Genomic DNA, 25,836 nt, shown 5'->3' with positions numbered 1-25,836 from the left:
TCATTACAATCTAATTCATAAGACAGGGCTAAACAAAGGCATCATACATACCAAGCACATAGGGACATGTCTATCACGTAATTGTCAGGCCTGATTTCGCTACAAACTCCACTTCTTTTGGCCACAGTTGTGATAATTACGTAACAACAAACGTTAAACTTTCTAAGACACATACCTTTGCTATAATTGCGGACGTACAGTTGTGTGTATCTGCATATCATGACCGTTTCATCCAGAGAAAACCAGACGTTTAAACGCTACCGCTCAACGGGCTGCTGTGCGCGCTCCCGCGGCCGGAAATCAGATTCTGGCAGACGATCACTTTTTGGCACGACACCTGTCTTTAACTGCAAACCAATTTAAAAAAAACTCGTAGACTTTGAGATGAGGGAACCGGAAGTGCAAAAATGCTAACGCTAACTAATTTCCGGGTTTAAGGACTACAAAATAAAACACTCATATACTCTCAAAGTAATATCATATAAGAAAAACGAAATCTATCATCATATTTCAGGTTTTAAGGGTCAGTTTATTTGTTTTTTTTTGTTTATTTTATTTTTTCGAACATCACAGGTTTTTCTTTACCACCGGCTGCTGCGTCACTGGCGGCAGCAGCCTGCTTCTTCTCTTCACGTGCTCTTTTACTGGATGTCACAGATGTGTGTGTGAAGCACCAAAATATGGCGCTATCATTTTCAGCCAATGGGCTGGCCGTTTGTAACAGGTCGCGGCTGGCGTCACTACCGTGGCGGGAGCGCGCGTCGAAGACGGCAAAGAGGTTGAGAAGGCATCGGGACCGCGCTCATCTGTTTGGCTTGGCGGATGCCTCCGGTGTAACAGGCCGATCATTATGGGGGACCGAGGACCCCGGGACGGGATGGACCATGACCGAGCGACCGCTGCGGAGAGCTCCACGAGGCGGTTTATCCCGGGATAAAAATCTTCAGTGTGTCCGATAATACAGAGCCAGGGAGCGAGCTGCAGAGGAGGCGGTGCTCGCCGGGATTCAATCAGAGCCAGAGTTGCGGCTGGTGGGTTCACGAGGAGAGGAGAGGACGTGAGGAAACTGGGAAGACGGCAGTTTACAATCTAACCGTTATCCAGCTCGGAATTGCGGGAGCGATGGATGAATTGACGATTACAAGCCGGTCCGGTCAGCCCAACCCTGTCGGAGCAGGGTGGGTTCATCCGGAGTGAAATCACTCGGCTCTCATCTGTTGGCTTCTCCTCCGCCGGGCGGCGATGTCCGCTTTCTGCCTCGACCTGCAGACGTCTGCCGTGGGTTCAGCACCACTGGAGCTGGACAGCGACTGCATGGAGCCCCGGGCCAGCCCTGCCGCTCAGGAGCCCGGCGGCGTGCAGGGTCACCCGCTGCGGCACACCGGCTCCGGAGGCCTCGGCATGGCCTTGGAGGAGGAACTGGCCATGCTTACCGGGGAGCGGGACGACGAGGACCAGCTGTCGGAGCTAGAGGCGCCTGCGGTGGGGCACAACGCAGATCTGCTGTCGCTCTTCCGTCAAAAGGAGAAAGACTTGGTTTTAGCTGCTAAACTCGGCAAAGCGCTGCTGGAGAGAAACCAAGACTTGACCAAGCAATATGAGAAAATGCACAAAGATCTCAACGAGAAATTAGAGGTAAACTGAGACAGGAAAATATAATTCACTCAAGTTTTAAGCGTCTGTCTGGTTTCATCCACAAGATGCTTGAATACTGGAGTCAAGTCTGGGCCTTCAGGATGTAAACAAACTGAGGAGGATCATAACAGATGCTGCCTGTAGAGCCTCACATTCAGGCTGCTGCTGAGACACTGTCCCTTTTTAAAGAAGCACTGTGTAGTTTAGCAGATATAATATTTATAATATTAATGAGCTAAATATAGAATTAATCATCTTTTCCATAACTGTATAAACAAGCTGTTCTTGAAAGGTGGCAGGGTCCGCCACATATAAACAAAGTAGAGTTTGTTTGTTTAGTTTGTTTCAGTCAGTGAAGCTCTTTGAACAAAATGTCTTCCCTAAATCTACGTAGCGCACCTTTAATTTTGACATAATTGCACCAAATATGCTGTAAGATAGGAAGCATTAAAGGTGCACTACGTGGTTTTGGTGAAGACATTTTCATCGGGACGAGACGGATCTTTATCGATCGATTCTTTTTCTAAATCAACAAACTCTCTGACCTTACAGGACAACACAATTTCATACTGTTTTACTTTGTTTATGTGTGGCGGACCCTGCCACCTTTTCTAGCTTCAAACAGTGATCTGGGACCTTATTTTCTTCTGAGAACAGCTTGTTTATTCACTTATGGAATTTGTTTGTATTATTACCTCATTAATATTGTAAATATTACATATCTTCTCCAAAACTACACAGTGCTCCTTTAACATCGGGTGTTTTAAACCTTGCAGGTCATTCTGATGTAAAGATAAAGTCACTTGTCTCTGTCCTGACTAGCAACCCGGCTTAAAAACAAAAGTGTTATATGTTTCACACATGATGTTTACGATGAACGCTGCACAGCTGAGCTTTTGTTCATGTTGTTTTTCAAAAATCCTTCACACAAGCCAACACAACACGTGGCCCGAGACAGAACACAAAGACTAATCCTGTGGCCGACTACTGTATCTACTGTACATCTGTTCAGCCCTTTGATCCATATTCATGCCCATGTTGCGGCTCAGAGAAATAAGCCGCCTCTTAATATCACTCTCCTTCTTTACCATTGATGTTGTTACGGCTCCTGTTCTAGCGGCGCTCCGTGTTGTTTTGTGATTCTCTTTGATCCCTCCTTTTTGTTTGGGGCATTTACACGGAGATGAAAATAGTGGCCACAGCTGCTTCCACCTTGGATTTAACCGTAACAACCCCCCCATCCAAACCCTGGCAGCCGCCGGTGCTGCAGTGCATCTGTCCACTGTCCGTTGCCACCCAGAGAATATAAAGAAGCTTCTTGTTAGCTCAACTGTCACTCCAGGTGCTCGTGAAACAAGACAGGCTCAGTCTAAAATCACTATATTACATGTCTGAATTCATAGTGGCTGGTACTGCCACTCTTCTGCACATTTCCATGTCTTGATTTGTGGAAATACTTCTATTTCTGGTGTACAGCTCAATCAAGTTGCCATCCTTTTTGCCTTCAACACAGTGAAATATTTTCAAAGATTGAACACAACTTTTTCAGTCTATTGAAGCACCAGCGTCTGTGTGAGGTCTCTGACTTTGTCACACCCTCAATGATTTCATTGCTACTTGTGTTCTGTAAACTGAAGCCAATACAGTAAATCAGTTCCAAGCAAAATGAAGGTTTAAACCCTCTCTCCCCTCATTCACATGCAGCACTTGGAGCAGGAGAAGCACGAGTTGCGACGACGTCTGGAAAGTCGAGAGGGGGAATGGGAGGGCCGCGTGGCCGAGCTGGAGACGGACGTCCAGCAGCTGCAGGGCGAGCTGGAGCGCCACCAGGTCCAGCTGAGAGAGGCAGACAGAGACAAGACCAAGGCCATCAGCGAGCTCTCCGAACAGAACCATAGACTGCTGGAGCAACTCAGTAGGGTGAGGAGCAGTGTCCGTGTGTGTGTGTGTGTGTGTGTGTGTGTGTGTGTGTGTATGTGTGTGTGCGTCAGATATACTGCTTCAGGCAGGGCTGGGCCAGTGTGCATGGAAGATTTAATTAGTCTGAGCTTTGAGTCACTGTGTCACATGGTCTTAATGCTGCTTTAAACACCCTTCCACCCAGTGTGTGTGTGTGTGTGTGTGTGTGTGTATACAGTATGTGTCTCTTCCTGGCCTGGCCTCAGGGCCACTCAGTCCAGTTCTAGTCTGCTTGGCTGACATGACATAAGATGCTCAGCCAGGTGAGGACTCATCATCCCTCAGGAGGGGATTTGCCTCCATCCTGTTGGTCCCCCCCTCATATCTTCACCTGAATTATGCTAACTCATCAATATAAAAGTGGAGCTTCTGGGTCTTATGCTGAATAATTTAGCATGATTGGACTGCACACTTATGCAACAGCACTCTGCATATTGACAGGTAATTTGAGTGCAGTTATTAAACAGGCAGAGCAGAAAAGGTCCAGTTCAGACAGATTGAATGATGGACGGACCCACATCTATCGATCAGCCAGAACATTAACACCACTTATTCTGCTGGGAATCCTTTGGCCCTGGTATTCATGTGGATGCCGCCTAACACACACCACCCATCCAAACACCGTTACAAACCAAGTACACCCCCTGATGGACGTGTCCTACCCGAGCAGGACAATGTGCCCTAGCAATGGCTCGAGGAATGGGACAAAGAGCTCAGGACGTTGACCCAGCCTCCACGCCCAGCCTAATACAGTCGAGCATCCGTGGGACGTCCCTCACCAAGTACAATCGGTGGAAGTCCAACATCGCAGCTCAAAGAATCTGCCACCAACACACTGGTGCCACAAACCACAGGACGTCCCCAGAGGTCCTGTGTCCATGCCTTGACGGCCACTCCTGAGGGGGGTGGGTACTGCCATTAGGGAGCGCTGGTGCCATGAGGGCGGGGTATTTGGTCTGCAACTGTGTTTGGGTGGGTGGTGCATGTCATGTAGCATCCACATGAATGCCAGTAAACAAAAATTCAAAGGGCTGGTCGATGTATATGTATATATATATACAGTACATATACATACAGCAGCACTCAGGCTTGTCTTGAGGTTATGTCCTTGATGATGTAATGTACTGCACACACATCAAAAGACACTGAGATTGGCAGTAGATGCAGATTGATGGAGCTGAGGGTGCTTGCGTTTGTAGCTACAGCTGATTAAGTCGTGATAAGCAGCTCGGTACAACACCTCAATCTGCTCCATCTACACAGAAACAAAGACACTTCATCCATACAGAGTGGACACTGAGGTGAAACACTGCCTCAGCGCCTCCGCAGTGAACTTTATCTTTGGGGAGCTTGCTAATGAGAGAATTGTAAGATAGGTGTTTAACTCTTTTGTGCTCTCTTCCACTATAATTGCTGTTAACAGATATTTTGCTTCCTTCATCCATCTCCAACTATTTATTATATTTTCAACTTTTATCTGCTCGTTCATTCTCAAACAAGAAACTCAGATAAAACCTTTTGATGGTCCAAATTATGAGATTTATTCAACTTTCCATAGCCCTTCAGCTGCTTCTCAATAAAAAATCAAACCAGCAATGCAGTTTAGCTCCCAACCTATAGTAAACGCTTTCATAACTATTTTACAATTGATGACACTTCTACTTCAAACCAAATCAAGCCAGGAAGTCAGTTTAGCATCAGCTTTTTAACAATCCTCAAAATATTTGCTCGTACATTATTGTTATTATTACATTTTAAATGTCAGCAATGCAGTTTAGCATCAGCTTTTCAACTTCCGGCTTTCACACCACAATTTCCCTCTCTAGTTGGTGTAATTGTGGGATTGGCCTTGATTATACCCTGAGTGTATTGGTAAACTTATGTCCCTTCCATGGTAGCATGGTTTGTCACTACATATTATGTATTGTTTCCCAAAAATGTGTGGTTAAATATCACTCCAGCACATTGTTAAAGTGATGTGTCACAGCAATGAGCTTGCTTTCCAGGAGCAGGACTGCATCGTGCTCCGAAGCCAGTCAGAGGGATATACAGTTTAAACAGCTGTAAGAACTTTGTTGTCAGCTGGCAGTGGGTGCCGGGGGGAAGTTACGTTTCAGGATGCCCCAGAGCAGTGAATACAAAGGTTGACAAGCCTGCACAGTTCCTTTGATAACCCCGTCAGCACTGCTGTCTATGGCAACACTCACGCTTGGGTGTGTTGTTTCCCTTTCCTGGGAGAAGATATGATCTGCTGCCAGGCGCACGCTGCTCAGGGAGGAGTAGCTCTGTGCGGTTTATTTTAACCCCTGAGCTAGCTGCCGTGCAGAGCGGCTCTCCTTCTCTTCTTGATCAGATTAAAGCCTCCAGCCTCCCTGGCCCCATCTTGCCCCAGCACCATCATCACATTGCAATCCAGGACTGGGCTGGACTGGTCGGTCGTTATAGATCTAAGCAGGAGCATGCTCTTAGCATAATTAAACTGCGTTTAATTGAATTGAAACGTGGGTGTGGGAAATCTATAAAGATATTTCCAGAAAGTGGTCTGTATTGTGTTTTGGGGGGGGGGGGGGGTAGTAGCATATCTTGTGTTTTTTTGTGACTCAGTGAAATTTATGAGACCTAATTGACTGCATCGATCCAGATCTCATGATTCAGAGAATTGGGCAGACTGAGGGAGACCTGCTGGGTAATAGAATAAATGAGGTCAGCCACAGTGCTCGCTTTCCTCTCATTTCATCCTTCGTTCTCTCTATTTGTCTTGCTTTCTTCTCCTTCTCTCTCCGTCTCTGTCTGTGCTCATTAATAGGCAATAGGCTGTGACTAAGTACTGTTAACTGTTTACAGCTCTGAGTGAAGAGAGTCGGTGTGAAACTGCCCCGAGGAAACTCTGCAGTAGGGAATCCACTGGAGGCCCGCTATTTTCATCTACCCTCCTTAGTCGGGACGGTGTTATTACGATCTACATCGGTCCGTCTGTGTCATCCTGTAAGACCTGTCCAAAACTGTGGGACAGCACATGTTCCTGTGCACTGCCCGAGAGACTATGAGCCTGTTATTGTAGTCAGTGTGTGCCGAGTAACAACCACATCCATCGCTGATGATATAGCGGCGTATAAACCAGCTTGTGACTGCCATTACTCCACCGCCGAAGAGTAGTAACTCAGTCATCACTTACAGTAACAAACTCAAGTGTAAATTATAGAAAATAGAAATGTAGAAATATTTTTTCTCCTAATTAATTACCTTCTTTTCTTTTGCATTTAATTATTTAAGTGTTAATTCCAGATTTTTGTTTGGTTTATTAATTTATTTCTAAGCCGATTTCATTTCAAGTCATTTTTTTGGTCCTCCGTACATCACCAGCTTTCCAAAAAGGGGGATTTCTAAACTAAACCTCGTAGCCACAGATGAGATTTGTTAACACAGTTCATCTCCCTCCCAACAACTCAGGAGTCACCTCTTAACGGAGGCTTCAGTTGGCTGCAGCGGGATGACCTTGAGGGGGGCAGGGCACTCCGTGGGAAGTGATGTAAGTCTTAGGGTGAGGTACAGCGCTGAGGGGATTAGGCTGTAATCTGTGCTAATAGCCTTGCCATATGCAACCAGGCAGGAACCAAAACAACTCCAGTCCATACTCTACTTAATTAATAACAGCAGGTAACTCAGATATTTGATAAGATGTTATAAGATGTTAAAATTGAGCCCCTGGCTCTGTCGTCTTGTCTTTTGGCTGACACGATTACCCCCTGTGGTTGTTCCTCTTTGGGTGTGGCTGTGAGAGAGTTTTCCAACACTGAGTTATAAAACTACACATTATATTCAATATACTCTGAAAAAGATAGACCCCTGTTAATCCAGGAGTAGAGCCTAGGGGGTGTGTGCAGGTCTGCGTGGGCCCTGAGTGTGAGAACAGCCAATCACGTCAGACCTAATCTGATCACAGTGAACCAGCAGGAAGGGGACCTTTCTCTAATTACATTACCACACATGCTCAGAGAAGGCTGTGGATGCACTGACTCAGCCATAAGTGTCTGCAGGTTTTATGGCCACAGTCAATTCTACTTCTCTAAACCTTGAGAATTTACTTCACTGAACGTTGACAGCCGCCTCCGGTGACTCATCAACGTTTATTTACGGCTATTTAGTCTGTTTTTTTGGACTTGTCATTTACAGCGGAGCAGGTGTAACGTAAAGCGTCTTAAAAATGACATGTGACATGATGTTGTCTCTGTATCCACATCACACACTTCACAGGATTCAGTTTTACAACCCTCTTGTTGAACACGGTCCCTGGGCATCTGTCCAGCCATCAGCTCCCATCACGCTCAGTCACCGGAGCACGAAGCGTCTGCCTCCCGTCAGCCTAAGGTGGCTGTTGGCTCTCAGGATCAGCTCGGTGACCGGCACACATTGTTACTCGGGAGTATTTTGTTATGCAACCGTTCGAAACGTGGGGTTGCCCATCCTCCATGAGTCTGGACGAGGCAGCGCTCAGTGAAAGTGACTAAGGAATATACCAGAAGCATTGAGACCACAAGACGCAGCTCCGCCAATCCCCGCTTCTCCCCCTGGTTGCTATGACAACCGGAGTGACATGCAAATTGAAACTCCATGTGTTGTTACCATGGGAATGCGCTCTACAGGATGACACAAGGATGCAGATAGTTTTGATGCTGCGCCACCAAAGACCCTTTGATGCACCTGCAGTCGTATCTGCCAGCTCACGTTTCACAGCCGCGGAGCGCCTGCGACTGAATCGACCTCATCTGCGTCTCAAGTCGGGACCCTCGCTCGTGTAAAAGTCAGAGTAAACGCGCTGCAACGGGAACACGTCTCCCTGCTGAGCCCTACTTTGCTTTGCCCTGGATTCTGCCTCGGCAGTCCGATTTGCCCCTGTTTGTCCTGTCCGGCTGATAGTGCTTGATCTGGGATCTGAGGAATTTATGCGCAGATTAAGCGAGTGTCTGCAAATCAGGCAGTCTGCGGTCATCTCTCTGCTTCCACACGATCTAAATCCGTCAGCTCGTTGGGTCAGTGGGTCAGATGTCACGTTTAACACTGTGACCTGTTGCTACACCGGCCTCCACATCTGTTTCCCTCACAGAGAGACAGGATCCTGTCACACATCTGGCCTGGAAACCAAATACACACAGAGACATGAGCTCATAGTGACACAGTAAGGTGACTTAAGACCTGAGACAAACTGTAGTTACAAATAAACCTTTAATTTGTTTCATGTTTTCATTTGTCAGAACGTTTCAGCTGCAAAATAAAAGCGTTAGCTGCACAATACAGCATGACATCGATAAGAAAGTTGTGATAGGGCGCTCAGATATTGAGTACATACTTTCTAAAGACCAGTTTTAAACATTTAAACAGTTAAGTAACATGTTCAGTCTCCTGTGTCGTGTAAAGGACCCACTTTTCCCCAGTTTCTGTCATAAATACTTCCTGTAACCTCGAAAGATAAATGATTTTCCTGAATATCAAGTTATTGCTCGACTGTCCTGGAAGATCACTTCTACACTTATTTCTTTTTTTGCTTCTAGGGGTCGACCGTCACCGATTATTAGAAATCAAGGAGTTATTTCATCACTGGTTTGACACCAATATTAAATTTTTTACTACAAATGAATATCGGTCCCAAATATCGTTTTTCAGTCTCCTTGATTTCTAATAATCAGTATCAGTCCTGATGAAGCCATATAGGTCGACCCCCCTAATCTATATTGTTCAGTCATCACTCAGGCTCATCAGTTAGTCGTCCATCCTCTCAGCGTGAAGCGTTTTCTCTTAGGCCTTGTGAATGACAACTTAATTTACACTCTTTGAATTGTTCGGATGTTGTAAACTCGATCTGATCAAAGTATGATAATTAGACTAGTATTAAGAGTTACTGCAGCCATTATTTAATCAAGGTTTAATCAGTATACAGGGTATAGATGTAATTTTCCAGTGTTTTCCAGTATAATGCGTTTTGTTAATTATGATTTTAGTGCTGTGCACTGTAAGGTGTGTGATTAATTCATATAATGTAATTTAAAAAACCTTTGCAGATACTCTTCTATGTTAAGACATTTTGAACTTTTTACTTTTTGGCCCGATGGTCCTTGATTACAGCAGAGCAGCCACAGCGCCTCCAAAGTGCTGCATTATTAGTTACAGCTCAGAGCAGAGAGCCCCAGAAGCAAAGCCGTCCTGGCAGCTTTGTCCTTTCCAGAGACTCCCAGCAGGACACAGACTACAACCGGTGTTGACTGAGGACAGAAGTGAACTGAAGCGAGCTAATGCGTCCACACGACCAGCTGTTGAGCCTCCTCACGTCTCCCTGTGAGCTCCTTGAGGAAGCTGCAGCAGTGTGTAGTGCCACCTAGAGGCTGAGCTGCAGACTGATTCAACTCCTCTCAGCTTCCCTCCCAGTGATTAAAAGAAAAAACAGAACAATATTATGAAAAATGATCATTTTAGAGTCCGACGTGTGTTGATTCCTTTACAGTTTGCCACAGTTATAAACTTGTAACTTGTGTCCAGTGTGCAGAACAGTTGCTCCCTTTTCTTACAGTGTTTTTGACATATTTACTATATGTTCGTCTCATTGAGCTGTAAAAAGTGAGTGGTTTTTAGGATGTTGCTGTTGCCATGGCAGTGATGATAACGTAGCTTCCTGAGTGCAGCTCTATGCTAATTAATTCCCCGCCAGGCTTTTTGTACGGCCCGATCCTACCTGTCCAATGAGCTCAACTGAGTCCGACGCTGGGCTCGATCGTACAAACACTGAGCACCGAGGGCTATGTGAGGCTTTTAAAAAGGGCCGTGACATTTGGGTGAAATTGGCTTTCAAACGCACCGCTGACAGGAACAGACCGGGGAGGGCTGATTAACAAGAAACACTCTGTCAGTGACAAACTGTACATAGTGAACATCAGTGTGTTTATGAGTCACCTCAGCGTCTTTCTAAAGGAGCACAGACAAAAGAGCTGACGTATAATCCGTCTAATTTAACCGAGCAGTTAACGTAAACGCTTCAACGATGTGTTGTAATGTCAACATTACTATAAAGAAGAATTAAAGGAGAGAGTCAGAGTCTGTCTACGGGAGACGGAGGAGTGCTTCTGCAAATGCGAAGAGAAAGCTGTGTAAAGTCTTTTGTGTCTCCAGAGGGAGCTGTGAGACATCTGATACACTGTCCTCAAGTGTTGTGTCACTTGGATCGGTGTCAGTTGGGTCTTTTTCAGGGCCGGTACCGATTATTAGAAACCAAGGAGACTGAAAACCCCTATTTTGAAGACTAGTCTGAAAATGAAAAACATCTGGTGGTATGGAGTTGAGACATTATTTTGTTTTGTTTCTTTGATTCTCACCCATGTTTCTATAATCTGTTAATTTCATATGAAGAGATATACAACAGAGTGTGAAGACGTGTGAATTTCGTGGTGTAAATATAAAGTTAAAAAAAAGAAAGAAAGACAAAAGTAAGCTTACTAGACCTCTTTAGCTCCTCGTCAACTGTTAGCAGTCGAGTCCCTTTGAGATCATTTGGATTAATGAGGTAATAATACAAACTCATAAATATTAATTTGTTCTATAAGTGAATAAACAAGCTGTTCTCAGAGGAAAATAAGGTCCCAGAACACTGTTTGAAGCTAGAAAGGTGGCAGGGTCCGCCACATATAAACAAAGTAAAACAGTATGAAACTGTGTTGTCCTTTAAGGTCAGTTTGTTTATTCAGTTTATTCAGTCATGAAAACACAGAGTTTGATTATTGAGTTTGTTTAGGCAGAAAAAGAAAAAGATCTTTCTCCTCTGATTAACATTTCTTCCCCCAAACTACAGACTGCACCTTTAAATTGGCAGTTGACAAGTTTTTTTTAGCTCATTATAAAGTAAATGTTGATTGTACAGGGTAATGGCTGTAGAATAATGACACCATCAGCATTTAGACTGGTTACCATTGTGTCTGCCACCGCCCATAAAACCTCCTGGATAAATGAAGGCTGACTTGCGATATTAGAAGGGGAAATGTCTTTTCTCCCACTTAAACAGTCTAAAGTGAGTCTGATGATGTGTCAGAGCTGCTGAAGTCTCTTTTAAAGTACGAGCAGACACATTTAAGGCAATTGTGGACTTATTATATGATTATTTTTCTGTCTGTCTGTCTGTGTCCATCCAGGCTGCAGAGGTGGAGAGGCAGCTGTCCACTCAGGTCCATTCATTACGGGACGATTTCAGGGAGAAGAGTATGTCTACAAGCCAGCACATGACACGACTAGAGACTCTACAGGCTGAGGTGAGCCGCTATCACTGCCGTCTCTCCATTATACATCCCTTTGCACTCAGTGCAGCTGACTGAATTGGACTTTCTACAGTGCACCCAGCTTGAGCACCCATCAGAAATGACAAAAGAAATGAAACAGAAACAGAAAGGTGCAGCTGTTTGCAGGTGTTGGTATTCAGCTCGGAGGCTGAGTACCTGAGACGACAGCAGATCCCGAGGGAAGCAAAGCGAGACTGTGTAGCTTCTGAGAGAATAAACGACACATTCCTCCTCAAACGAACAGTTCAGTATCAACAGATCAGTCGTAATAAAACGCGTTCTTGTTCATTTAAATTCACAGAGGAGTTTCCCTGCCACAGTCTTGGTGGCTAATGTGAGCACGATGTCTTTAAAATCATTGGCCGAAGACAAATTCAGTGTCCCATTATCAAGCACCTACCACTTCAGTGGTTTCCACGAAGACAGCCCTGCTCCTGTGGCGTGTTGATTCTGTTTTCATGACAGCAGGATGCTTGTCGTTAAATCGTAGCCTGTCGAGTAGCATTCAGTGCAATCAGTGTGCTGACAGGAGGGATGTGTTGCCAGAGGAGCATCTCCTTCTCTGTGTTTCTCTGCAGAACATGTGCGATTGTTGGTAGATGAAAAAGGGTGAGCGAGGATGACGTTGTAAAAAAAGTTAAATGCATAAATGTCACCAAATATCGTTGGGCATTAAGTCTATGTGTGGGAAACACTGCACTTGTCCTCAGAAAGTTACGCAGCCTCGCTTTAAATGAAGTTTCTGTGAGTAGGATGGTGTTCACCTTTAATGCTGATAGACTTCCTGGGAAGTGTCTACTCCTCCAGGGCAGCTGTGAAATTCCTCTCAAATATTTTCCTCTCTTTATCTTTATCTCTCTCCTCACCCATTCCTCCCCCTCTTCCCTCAACCCTCCTTCACTCTTGGCTGGAGCAGCAAGGGCTAGAAGTGAGTGTGGTTACCGAACGGTGTCCGTCAGCCCGACTGCATGCTGCATGTCACGCCTTGTCAAATAATAGAAACAAGGATTGCACCATTATCGCTCCCCCTGTGTCCAATTACACGAGTCGATGACCGGGCGAAGCAACATTTTATTGTTATTGCAAATTATTGAATCTCATGCCGAATGAAATATCGACTCTTTCGACCTTTTCGATGCTGTGTACCCGTAACGGCTTCACATGTTACATTTAATGCCAAATCCCTGTTTGACATTTCCTTAAGGGCAATCCCTGTTTCCTCATATCGTGCATGAAAAACACGCTTGGTTGTCACGGTCTGAGATGTGTTGTGATGTCAGTCGTGCCATGTGTGATATCAGCCGGATGTGTCATGAACAAGAGTTTCTGTTCGAGCACAACAACAATTCAGATTTCCCCGTAGCTCCTCTTCAAAGCCGCGCAGAAAACACCCAGACTGCAGAGCCTCGTGCTATAATTGGAAGAAAAGGCTACCACTCTATATTTAGCTGAGATACTGCAATGTCTGGGTGCTCCCACTTTTCTAATGCGTTTCCTCTATATGACATGTGCAGATGACTAATGCTTTCAGGCCCCTATACGTATGAAAGAGAGAGACTAGCAGCCCCAAAAATATCCCAAACCTGGCAACGAGGATGCTCATGGCGGTGAACACAACTGATCCACATGTAAGCTCCTGCGCTGTGAAGTAGGTTACCAGATGTAGGTCAAAAGCAGGAGGGATAAAAATGAACAAAAGCTGATGTTTGTTTAATGGGGAAAGCTGCTCAGGCAGATACAAGCCACAACAACTCATGAGGAGTATGTGGTGCTGTTGCAATGCTAACCTTCAGTATAAAGGCTGGTACTGATGCATGGTAAGCTGATATGAAGCCTTTGTGGAGACGCTAACATTTCACCAGGACATTCCTGAAGACGAGGGTGGCAACTAACGCCTACGCCCGTGCTAGGCAACACACATTCTTAAGGCCAGTGGGAGTACTTTTTAATCTTGTGTAAGAGCCCAGCTCGCCTCTAAGACTAAGACAAACAACAACATTTAGGATCAGGTACCATAGCTGCCGCCCCATCTGTCCGCTGGTCGACCAGGAATTTTTAACCCATTCTCAGTTTCTCCAGTTAATGCCTGTTTCCCCATGGCGTACGTTAGATTAAGATGCTGTCGGAGAGGAAGATGGAGCTAGAGCGTCGGGTGCACGCTATGCTGGAGGAGAACGAGCTGCTGCAGAACACAGTGGACGACCTCAGAGAGAGGACGCTGGTGTTGGAGAGGCAGAGTCACGAGAAGGACCTACAGGTACACACAGTGAGATCTTTGAGGGAAAGCTACACCTTCTATAGATAATGTCAGCTGATTTTTCTCTGGTATTTTTGAGTATTCTTGCTACAATTCCTTCCTTGAAGTATTCAGCTCAGCCATCAGACCTCAGACAGGAACTCTATGTATACTTTGCACCGTTGAGTCCCAAGTTTTGCCTCCTTTCTGGTTGTGTGTCCAGTTACGGCAGAGCCAGCTGGAGCTCCACGAGGTCCAGATGTCCCACAGGCAGCTGAGTTCCCAGCTGGAGGAGCTGTCGGAGGAGCACAGCCTCCACGGCCTCACCCCGCACCCCTCCAGCCTGCTGTGCGAGATCGAACAGAGCATGGAGCAGGAGGAGCAGGAGCAGGAGAGAGAGCAGGTAGCGGCAGGAGGATTGTGTGATTGTAAAGATGATTCCTGTCAAAATCTGTGCTGTGCTTTTTTTAAAACACTGCGCCCACTGCTTGTCTGTGTAGCTGCGTCTTCAGCTATGGGAGGCCTACTGTGAGGTTCGCTCGCTCTGCTCCCATCTCCGGGGAAACGACGTCACGGACTCGGCGCTGTCCACCGACTCTTCCATGGACGAGTCCTCGGAGACGTCATCAGCCAAGGATGTGCCTACCGGGAGCCTCCACACCGGCCTGCTCGAGCTACGGAGGCTAACACAGAATCTGCTGGATTGCAACGAGTCCACGGTAAAACAAATAACTCTGGCAACTATTCAGCACGGTCAAATAGACTTAGATTTAAATAAAAAGAGGGGTAAAGCCTCATTTTAGGGCTGAAGTGATTTCCTAACAATTTTCCTGGACAAACTGTCATTTGGTATCATCATGGGGGAAAAAAGAGACACTAATCCGGGATACCGCTGTGAGCTCCCAGTCAATTACTTTAGTTTTTTTTAGACCCACATTTAATAAGATATTTCCCACAACTGTATTATGAATTTAATTATTTTGGACCTCTGGCCCCTGTAAAGTGTAATGATACCTCCTCTGCAGGCATTTTAAAAATAATAGCCGTACAGTAAACGTGTGTTGTGTGTTGACAGGGCTCGAGGCGCAGTGATGAGGAGGCTCTGGAGGAGCAGGTGAGGAAGCTGGGAGAGGAGCTGAGGGAAGTCAGGGAGCTGTACGAGGCTGAGCAGGACAAAACACGCAGCAGTGAAGACGGGGCGCTGCACCTGCACAACCAGGTAACTGACTTCAGTCACACAGCGGTACATGTGCTCATGCATGCCACATTCAGTGTGCAGCACATCGATGTAACATAAGAGATGAGGCGGTGGAAAAAGAGGTTGCAGAGCGAGCAGGAGGCAGAGATCTTCGCAGCGAGGCTCTGCTGCTGCTAACCGTGTGAAAAGTGTCAGACAGCCCTCATTAATTCAACATCACATCCAGCCTGTCTCGGCTGAGTAACGTGGCATTAAGGAGCGCTCATGTCTAAGAATAACACTGCTGCAGATGTAGTCCTCAACAGTTTGTGGCCGGTGTGAACTTAATGGATGCTGTTTATAATATAAGGACATGGCTTCAACCTTGTCTTCTTTCTGCCAGGACAGCTCACTCTGTCTCCTGTGGGTCTGAAATGCCATCTTACATGATTTACACAAAATAAGCTACACACACACACACACACACACACACAAACACGGGTCAGCCATTTTTCCCATCAAACTGGGTCAACTAAACATCCATCTCAGTGTAACATTGACGTTAGAGAACGGATGCTGAATGTTGAATGTGCGGCCAGCAACTCAAGCGTATGTGTCATCCTCCCCTGTGACCTGCAGATGGCGCTGCTCTCGGTGGAGATGTGCTCTCTCCGGGAGGACAACGAGCGGATGAAGACGATGGCTGAAATCCGAGAACCCAGCGAGCAGCTCCAGAGTGCTATCAGAGACAGAGACGACGCCATAGCCAAGTAGGATCACATCACATGTGCATCTAAACTTTCTTCATCGGTATAACCTTGAGTTTTAGGGGAAAAGGCCGTCTTAGCACAATCGATCGATATATAATCAAAATAAGTGCAATATCCAAATCACAAGAAGCTGCCATTTTTAAAAAAAAATGGTCAAATGTGTAACAAAACAGTATTATGATGAAGTTTGGTAGAGCTGCAGAGATGCCCTGACCTACAAATGTTGTTCTCAAGATGTAAGAAAACATGTTTGTTTCCCAACAAATGTCACATCATCATGGTTTTTATATTTTTTTTTTGGGGGGGGGGGGGTTGACTTCAGCGTTGGGATGTAGCCATAACCGTCATGTGTGGCAAAAATAAAGTGAGGACCCAAAAGCAAAACACTCAGGAGGCAGGCAGGATAAGGGACAAAAAACAAGCTCTCAATAACGAGCTGAACTCCCAAAATGATAGTATCCAAAGAAACAAGAAGTGCAAATTCCACAAATCAGGAAAAACACACAGAAACGTACCACGGGGAGACACAGAAAGACACCAGAACAAAACAGACACACTGACAGAGACAGCAGGGAGCACACGGGCTATATACAGACCGGCTGATTGACAAACAAGACACAGGTGAACACAGAAAAAGGAAATGAAAAGCAACACACGACACATGAGGGCAGAACTTCAAAATAAAACAGGAAATCACGATCATGATGTTTACCAGAATTGTTGGCCTCTTACTCTGCACTCATCACCATGTAAGAGAGCTGAAGCAGAGTTTCTTCAGGACGTCACTTGTTGAGCCTGTGTCTGTGTATCTCGCAGGAAGAAAGCGGTGGAGATGGAGCTGGCCAAGTGTAAAATCGACATCATGTCTCTGAACAGCCAGCTCCTGGACGCCATCCAGCAGAAGCTCAACCTGTCGCAGCAGCTGGAGGCTTGGCAGGTGGGTCAAAGGTCGCATGTGATACGTTAGTACAGAACCTAATAATCATTTTGTCGTATTTCTGAGCAGCTGAGGTCGCTAAATAAGTAAAGCTGCACTGTAGATGTAGTGGATGACGTTTAATCATCCGACTTAAAGGTGCACTGTGTAGTTTTTTTAAATTTCTGCCTAAACAAACTAAATAACCAACCTCTCTTTGTTTTCGTGAGTGAATAAACTGAACAAACAAACTGACCTTAAAGGACAACACAATTCATACTGTTTTACTTTGTTTATATGTGGCGGACCCTGCCACCTTTCTAGCTTCAAACAGCGTTCTGGGACCTTATTTTCCTCTGAGAACAGCTTGTTTATTCACTTATAGAAAATAAGTTTGTATTATTACCTCATTAATATTCTAAATATGAACGTGTCTACATTGTGCCCCTTTAAGATGAGACAGTAAGCAGTCTGTTACATAATGTACGTAAGGATGAAGTGACACTAACTTCTGGAGCAGTTTGTCCATTTTCCTTCCCTCCACTGTAACTTGTGTTTAGTGTATTTTAATCCGTGCACGAACACTAAAACACTCATTAACTTGTGAGGGGAGTGTGTCAGCTGCTTGTTTGTGACGGGTGTCAGTGAGGAAGCATATGTAAGCTTGTATGTGTGTGTGTGCGTCAGTGTATGTGTGTGTGTGTGTGTGTGTGTGTGTGCGTTCCCTCCCTCCCCTCCCTCATCTGTAACTAGCAGCTCTTTCCTCTCTCTTCTCCCTGCCCACAGTTTGCCTCCTCAGGGCTCTTTACTGTTTGGCTCTTGTGGTTTCTGATCTAGTGGCCTTTCTCAGCTTCCGTACCACCCTTTCTCCCCTGTGGTACCCCCCCTCCTGCCTTAGAGGTGAGCCACGAGCTGCGCCATCTCGCCGTTTCAACCACCCCCCGCACTAACCCGACTACGCCCATGCTGAGCCATTCCATGCCCACGGTTAGCCGACTCAGGAGAAAAAAACGCACATCCACAGCTCCTCTTTCTCTCCGAAACCATTAACCACCACATCCAGACGCACCACCCCCTCTCTCTCTCTCTCCACCTGCCTCTGTCTCCTCTCTCCATACAGCCGTATCCACCTAATGGAAGGTTTTTAGGAGATTGGTCCGCTGGTCGGCCGACCTGTTGAGAACACAGACACACCTCGTTTGTCATAATGCTTGTGTGCAGCGTGGATCTATATTTATGCTGCTGTATGTGAGTGATATTAGGTGGCATCCAAAGTAAAAAGACTAACCTTTGTACTAATACAAAGTGTGTATTCAGATACTAAGTACTAGATTTTAGCCTCCCATCACATTTGTCTCCAACTGCAGCCTGTCAGAGCCCCCTGGTGGCAACAAACCTGGCAACTTTTTGGTCCGGTCAAAATGTTCAATGTGATTCAGAAGAGTGGTTGACATTAAATCTCAGGCGATATAAGATGATTAAAAGAATACGAAAGCAGAAAAAACATTTTCCTGCAACACAAAACTGTGTTTTTCTTTTCAGACTCGTGAATTACTGAACACTTTTATCTTTTAACCTTCAAATGACTTAATCTGAAGGGGAAGCGACTCTTTGGCACTAAGATGTTGTGTTCAGTTCATCTCATATCTTAAAATCTCCTCAAAATCACCTCATTAATGCTCGGACTGGGCAACACAATCAAATATCACAGTTTTTTTGACCAAATACATCAATATTGATATTGTTGGTACTGTAAGAAAACATTAACACACAAAGATTTTTGATAAATATTCATCAGTAATGTGGATATAATGACTAAGTGGGTAAAGGCAAGTATAAGAACAAGTTCGAACGGTCTGATAAAGTCAGAAAATTAATAATTTTACCGTAATGAAGCCTTTAAAACCAGGAAAAGACCAACAATATAAGTATATCCGAAATCTAAAATAGATGATATATAGTCTCATATCACGATGTCAATATAATGTTGATGACATTTCTCAGTCATCCAGGTCTTGGTAATTATAAGTGCTGTATCGTAGGCAGCTGGACTTGTGTGGGAGTGTCCTTACAGAGTCCTGAAGGTCACATGTGAGCCGTTGACTCAACCGGCCTTCGTGTGGGTCGTTATGATTAGGTGAGCGCAGGCGTGAATGGTTGTTAAGCTGTCTGGGGAGAGAACTCAGTACTGCTTTGTAGGTGGGTGAAAAGTCATGTCATAGGCCACCTCCTCTGTTCAACGGCGGTCGCTCCACTTTGACGTGGATTCCTTCACACCTCTTGCAAACCACCTGTCTTCTCCGGCCGAGATGTGAACATTGCTGTTGTGCCAAGAGTCTTGACCTGAGGAGTTGGCTCTGCTGCGTTGTTGGTGACACAAAAGAAACAAACGACGACTCACACGTGACCTTAACGGCTCTGTAAGGACACTCCCACACAGGGTTTAAAAGCCTGTGACTGCCCTCCAGTTAGCGAACTGAAGGAGCCTCTTAGATGAGAGGTGACACGTCTTCAAGGAACAATTTAATATCGATAAACTGCCCAGTTTTAATTTCAAAGTGTCAAAAGCTAAAAAAGTTTAGGAACCAGTTATTTAAGGTTCAGTCCACATTTTCATATCCTCAAATAAAGGTTTTTCATTGAACAACCACACAGCAAGAGTACAGAGAGCGTGTGACTAATGTTTGCCCTGGGGCCACCAAGTAGGTTAATGAATGTCATTTATAATTACTGACACTTTTAGAGAGATATTAAGTCCAAAACAAAGAGGTGAAAGCTGACTGTGGCGTCTCTGTAACAGGTGACTCGATCAGTGAGTCCGATCTCCTGACAACCTCCTCTAACGTCCCACCATGTCCCCCCTCTGTGTGACACTTCTCCCCTGTCTTTTCTCTCATTTCGCTTCTCTGTCCTCGGCTTTAGGACGATATGCACAGAGTGATTGACCAGCAGCTGATGGACAAGTACCAGGACGAGTGGCGCTCGGCCCCTTCCTCCCTGTCGGGGTCGTCGAGGGCCCACGGCGGTCAGGCCTCCAGACGAGCTCAGCGCATCTCCGACCGGGACAAGAGACTTTTCTCTTTTTTCAAAAAGAGCTGAGCCCCATTGGACTGGCCCTGAGCACAGCAGACAGACAGACAGAGACAGACGAGGCGAGGGAGATCACAGTACAGGGGTAACAACACAGCCAAAGACGGGTAGTGGCACACACTGAGGTTTGGGGGGGTCATTTTTGCACTTTATCTGTCCCATTACTCTTCTCCTCGCTGATTAATTGGTGACAAAGAAAGATAGAAATATGAGAATAGGACTTCCCCAGAGGCTTTGGCTTCAGCCCTTCTTGTAGAAAGCTATCGGTCTTACAGATCATGAACAGGGTCACAAAGTTTACCTCCAAAGAGGAAGGTTTCCTTGTAGTGCCTACGACCATCTCTACTAGCCCACTGCCAACTCTGTAGAGAGGGAACACTATGTACAAACTGTTACTGTATGCATCCCAGTTATCAGGCCAAGGAGTCTGGGGAAAGACAGGTGGATGTATGGGACACGGCAGGAATGTGGGAGAAGATGAGGATAGCAGGACCGAGCGGTGCCATCAGAAATATGATGACACATAGCAGGACGCCGCCGTTCGTCCAGGGTACAGAGCGGTGCTGCTGCAGCCGGCCCACATGCGATCTCTCAGGTTTATTCATTTGTTCAGGGGATGTTCACAACATGAGGCAACAGCTGGATGTATGAGGACCGTAGTGTGCTGTAAATACGACAAAACAGATGACAAAAAGAGCGCTTATTTTCTTATTGACAGACGTGCAGGTTCGTCATCGTCCCAGGCCCAAACTTCCAATCAAAGTGAGAAAAAGAGCTTCAAAGAGACACTTATTGCACTTTCATACAGTCTGGGGATATATTAACTCTGCACTAATCATTATTTTTATATGAACAACAGATTAAATAACTATGTGTGATATGAAAGGGATCATCTAACTCTGCAGCTCCCCTCAGCTCTATGCAGCATTTTTCTGTTTTAGCTCATTGTGTGACCTTTACTTTCAGCACCAGGGAAAGAAAAAACTGAGATAAACTGATCGTTCTCTACCTACTCAGCACCAAATGGGGGACAGAGTGGATCATTTATCATTTATCAGCTTAAGAGCCAGGCACTCCCCCTCAGGAGCTGGACAAAGACCAAAACAGAAAGCGAGATAGAAGAAAAAGTAAATATTGGCCTGTGCACAGCTGTTTGCCAACACAACAATGGAAGGTGTTTACAGCTTGTTCCAAAAGCCCCGAAAAACATTAATTGGTGCAGCTATTCAAAAATGAATGTTCAGATTCAAAGCAGCAGAAACTTTACTTGTAGTCCCAAAAACAGCAGATCCTACATTTCCCATAATGCAACCAACAGACCCTACCTGCCTCATAAATGTCCGCATCAGTCATATCCCACAAACCCAGTTTGTAACACAGATTATCTGCTATACATTTGTAGTTTGAGATATCTAGAATTATTATGTTAACTAGAGGACCGAGGACCACTTAACAAAAAAAAAACCTCATGGACCTGCTAGCGTTAACTTCCAAACATCTCCAAAAACAATCGGCCTACTTCAACTGTATATTATAAATTATAGCTTAATTGGTTGGTTGGTTAATTGCTTAATTGCTTAGTTTAAAAGCCTGCAACTGCCCTCCAGTTAGTTAGAGCTGAAGAAGCCTCTTGGACGAGAGGTGAAACGTATTCAAGAAACTGAAACAAGTCCAGTTGCCCACGATACAGCACTTAGAAATACTATGACCTGGATGACTGAGAACCTTCATCTCTTCAAAACATGATATTTTACCAAATCTACTCGGGGACCACTAGGGGGCTCTTGCTGACCACAACAAAGGCTGTTCTGAATTTTAAAACAACCCGTAACTGCTTCACCATAATTTAAGCTCGGTAGATCTCACTCAGAGATACCAGCCACCTAAATACACCTGGTTTTTTCATCAGGATCCATGAATTATTCCCTGAGAAATTAATGAGAAAGTAAAAAAAATGCCCCCCAAAATTGTGACGTTAAAGAAAGCAAGAAAAAAGTCCTGCATCCGCACCAAAAGTTGAAGGGGTCTATTCTGGGCCGAGACACATCCTCCGTCTGAGTTTCGTGGAAATCTGTTCTGTGGTTTTTGTGTAATTCGGCTGACAAACAAACAAACAAACAAACAAACAAACAGGCACAGGACTTAACAAAGCTCCTCCAGAGCCACATATGACATTTAAATAACTGGCGAGAAGTCCTCCCATGACAAGTTAACTGACTCTTACAGTCAGAGTAAAATCACCGGAGTTCCCCTTTAAAATTCAACCCTGTTTGTCCCCGAAAGTAATGACATGACACATATCGTCACGGTTCAGTTTCACATATCACACTGAAGTAAAACAGAAACAAACGTGAGCAGGACCAGAGGATCCTGCACCGAGCGAATGTATAAAAACCAGCACTTTTTCAGTCGGGCCCGTCTGTGGCGAACTCAACGAGGCCTTCATGTTCGTCCCCGACATCTGAATAAACCTCTGGGTGACTGAAGTTGGTCTCACTGTTTGTCCAGGTGGTATCGTTTCTTTTTCCACAGCTCATCTTCTATTTGATATTCAAGACATTTATCAAAACATCGTCCCTCATGATGTCAATCATCTTCCTAGTTGACCAAAATTTAAATGTTTACATCAGCTTGAGATGGAGGAAGAACCACGTAGACTGCTCATCAATGAATCCAGCTTAACAATAACCTGTTGAATTTTCGTATCATTAAGAAGCATGTTGGTGTACAGATAAATCCACTGAACCTCCTCTGCAGTGGTCAACATCTAAGCTGCTTTGGTTCAACACTAATAGAAAAAGGTCTACCTCCATTTTCATTGCTTCGATACTTCATGGGCACTTTGATTTCTTAGCTGCCGGGGCTTCCGTTTTTAGGCGACATATCTGTGACTCCATTTTGTAAACACAGCGTGCGTTGACCTGAAATCTGAAAGCGAGCGTGAATGACTAACGGTGTGGCGCGGTGATGTCTCATGTCCGTCTGTGTTTGTACTCATGTCTAATTCAGCTGTGTAAAACCTATGCAGGTGTCTTCTTGTCGTCTCAGCTGGTTTGTTGGGCAGGATCAACCCAAAGAATGATTTTTATAAAAAAAAAAAAAAAGTCGAATAGGTTTGGACGAAATCGATATATTTATAAGAAAAAGAAATGCATACCTTTTGAATGAAAATCTTTTTTTAGAGAGAAATATACCTGTACATTGTTATTTCTAGGCTGTTTTTCTTCTCATGTGTCCTAACAGTGAGCAGGAAATGTCATTGGTGAGTTGGACGTTATCATAACTGTGTTTATTTGACTGTTCGGGTGTGGCATGCGGTCCAGCGGGTCCAGAGATTCACGAGCGCTTCACCAGGATCATTCCCCAAATATGCCGAGTAACTCACTGCAAGAAGCCTCGCGAATCTCTGTTGTTTATCCAAGAGCGCCCCATCACTTGCAAATTCAGTTGACCGTTTCTCATTAGCACCTCCGTATATTCTAATTAAATCCTTTCTGCATTTTAATTTACCCTTTAGACACGTTAAAAGGCTTTGTTTGGGTTGCCAGGTTGTGAAAAATCTCTGTGGCTGTCAAGTCAATAACAGGGTCAAGTTGTTAAAGGACGAGTTAGACATTTATGCTTTTTTGCTCTCGAACAGAGAGTTTGATGAGAAGATCAATATCCAGCAGCTTAGCTTAGCTTAGCATAAAGGCTGGGAACAGGCGATCTTCTCTTCTTGCTCTCTGTCGAAAAGAAAATTTCTCAAATATATCAAACTATTCCTTTAACAGCCATTAATAAAGGGCATTAAGCATTAATTCTGCAGTTATAAATGTTTATTACTCATTAATAAACTGTAAATATAAATGTTAGCGACTCTTTTTGCGATAGGCTAGTCTGAATTTGTAAATACATTGTTAATAAATACATTTAGGTCCAAATGTTCTGCAGCCCTTTTTCCAGGAGGTCAGAGGTCAAACGATTTTTTTGGATGAGTCTTTCTGACAAGTTTAAGAGCTAAAAAAGACTAATCACATGTCTGGAGGGATTATCACAACTTGGAAACCCAAAATGTACTTTGTTTTTAATCCAGGAAAACCTCATGAAGACTAAAAATCTCTTTCTGTGAGGATCCTCACCACGATAGGAGCGCTGACGATGAGTGTGATCTCTAATGATTAGAGAGAAGGTGAGATAGTTAACATGATACAGTCCGTATCTAGAAGAGAGAGCATCTCAACAACTTTCTTAACTTTAGATCTGACAGCAGAAGGTTCCAGACATTAGCAAACGATAGCGATGTAACGATATACTGAATTTCACAATATCACGATAAAAAAAGTCGAGGAAACTACAGCTTACAATCCGCACAAACACGGGTCAACCCACTGACAACCACTGAACATACAGTCAGGAAATAATACGATCTTTTATTTTACTAAAGAAGGAAAGCAGAAGGACCTCAAGTAAAAACTAAAAACTTATTGTTTATGAATGATAAATGCTGTGCACGTCAGATTTATTATTAAAGGACATTTTTTAAATACCATATCGTGGATTATTTATCATTATTATCGTATTGTGGTATCGTTACATCCCTAGTAGATGATGTATCAATCCGGCCATTAAAATCTCGCCTTATTAGGAAGTTCACGGTTCCTATCTGAAGGGACGTGATGCAGAGCATGCTCCTCCCTCAGGCAGACGTACATGCAAAGTGTGAAAGTGGATTCAGAACCTGAACCTCCGGGTTTGGGTCTGCCACAGCTGCCTGCAGCGAGCTTGGATCAAACGCCGGTCACTCCTGCCACACTCGCACTCTCATTCGTTTCACTTCATGTCACATTTTTGTTGGACGCGATCAGTGCAACATATTCAGTTCTGTCCACATTGTTTCTGTTTCCTGTTTTACTGTTCATGACTGTACGGATTCGTTTTCTGATTGAAAGCATTTTCGAGACACCGTCGGCTGTGTGTGTGTTTTCTGTGGTAAACATCCCGACGCTGTGGGTCCAGTGTGTGCTGCAGTGACAGACAGACGTGCCATTGAGTGTTTTATACGTTTGTCTGTCTCCACTTGGTCGGATATTGTTTGGGAATTCAGTGCTTTCGGTGGCTCATTGTGCTCCGTGTGAGTGCTTCCATTCACCACTGACTAACGGCACTGTTTTTAGTTACAGAATGCTTCAAACTATTCAAAATATTTATCATGCAATTTTCTTAGCATTTTGGGGATTTTTTTGTACAAATAAAATACTTTACAATCTGCTCGTCTCCACTGACTCTCGGCCTTGAAACACAGACGCTTTTCCTTCTCTGGTTCTCACAGTCGGACAGACATGTTATATATATACGAGATAAAGACGACGCCATCATCTGCAAAGAATTAAACAATCGCAGGACGCGGAGACCCAACAAAGGTGTAATGAAATGGAATTTAAATGGAGTTTTATAGATCAAGGCAAAAAAAGGAAGGTCTAATTGATCATGTCACATTAAAATCTGCTCATATACGGCCAATAAAAAAGTTTTTCCATAAGTGAATAAACAAGCTGTTCTAGGAGGAAAATAAGGTCCAAAAGGTGGCAGGGTCTGTCACATATAAACAAAGTAAAACAATATGAAATTGTGATGTCCTTTAAGGTCAGTTTATTCAGTCATGAACTCTTTCTCTTCTGATTAAAATTTCTTCCCCAGAACTACAAAATGCACCTTTAATCACCTTGAATTGATCAGTGTATGTTCCTGATGGACAA

The 25,836-nt window shown here is 44.6% G+C and overlaps 1 protein-coding gene across 1 annotated transcript; it reads left to right on the top strand.

The window, feature by feature from the left end:
• Positions 1-658: 658 nt before the first annotated feature.
• bicdl1 (BICD family like cargo adaptor 1) lies at positions 659-25,346 on the top strand. The gene is given in 14 exon segments (XM_084360185.1): positions 659-1,635; positions 3,340-3,555; positions 11,766-11,882; positions 12,826-12,837; positions 14,020-14,166; positions 14,369-14,548; positions 14,646-14,864; positions 15,221-15,364; positions 15,962-16,092; positions 16,909-17,029; positions 17,846-17,852; positions 17,855-17,894; positions 17,896-17,908; positions 19,931-25,346. Coding segments are annotated over 14 exon segments (1,917 nt in total). The 5' UTR covers positions 659-1,242; the 3' UTR covers positions 20,108-25,346.
• Positions 25,347-25,836: the final 490 nt, after the last annotated feature.

Source organism: Pagrus pagrus (assembly GCF_965226575.1).
Source record: "Pagrus pagrus genome assembly, chromosome: 8".
In the NCBI taxonomy this organism is placed as follows: Eukaryota; Metazoa; Chordata; class Actinopteri; order Spariformes; family Sparidae; genus Pagrus; species Pagrus pagrus.
Note: the sequence above shows the minus strand (reverse complement) of the source record. Positions and strands in the feature narration are given on the sequence as shown.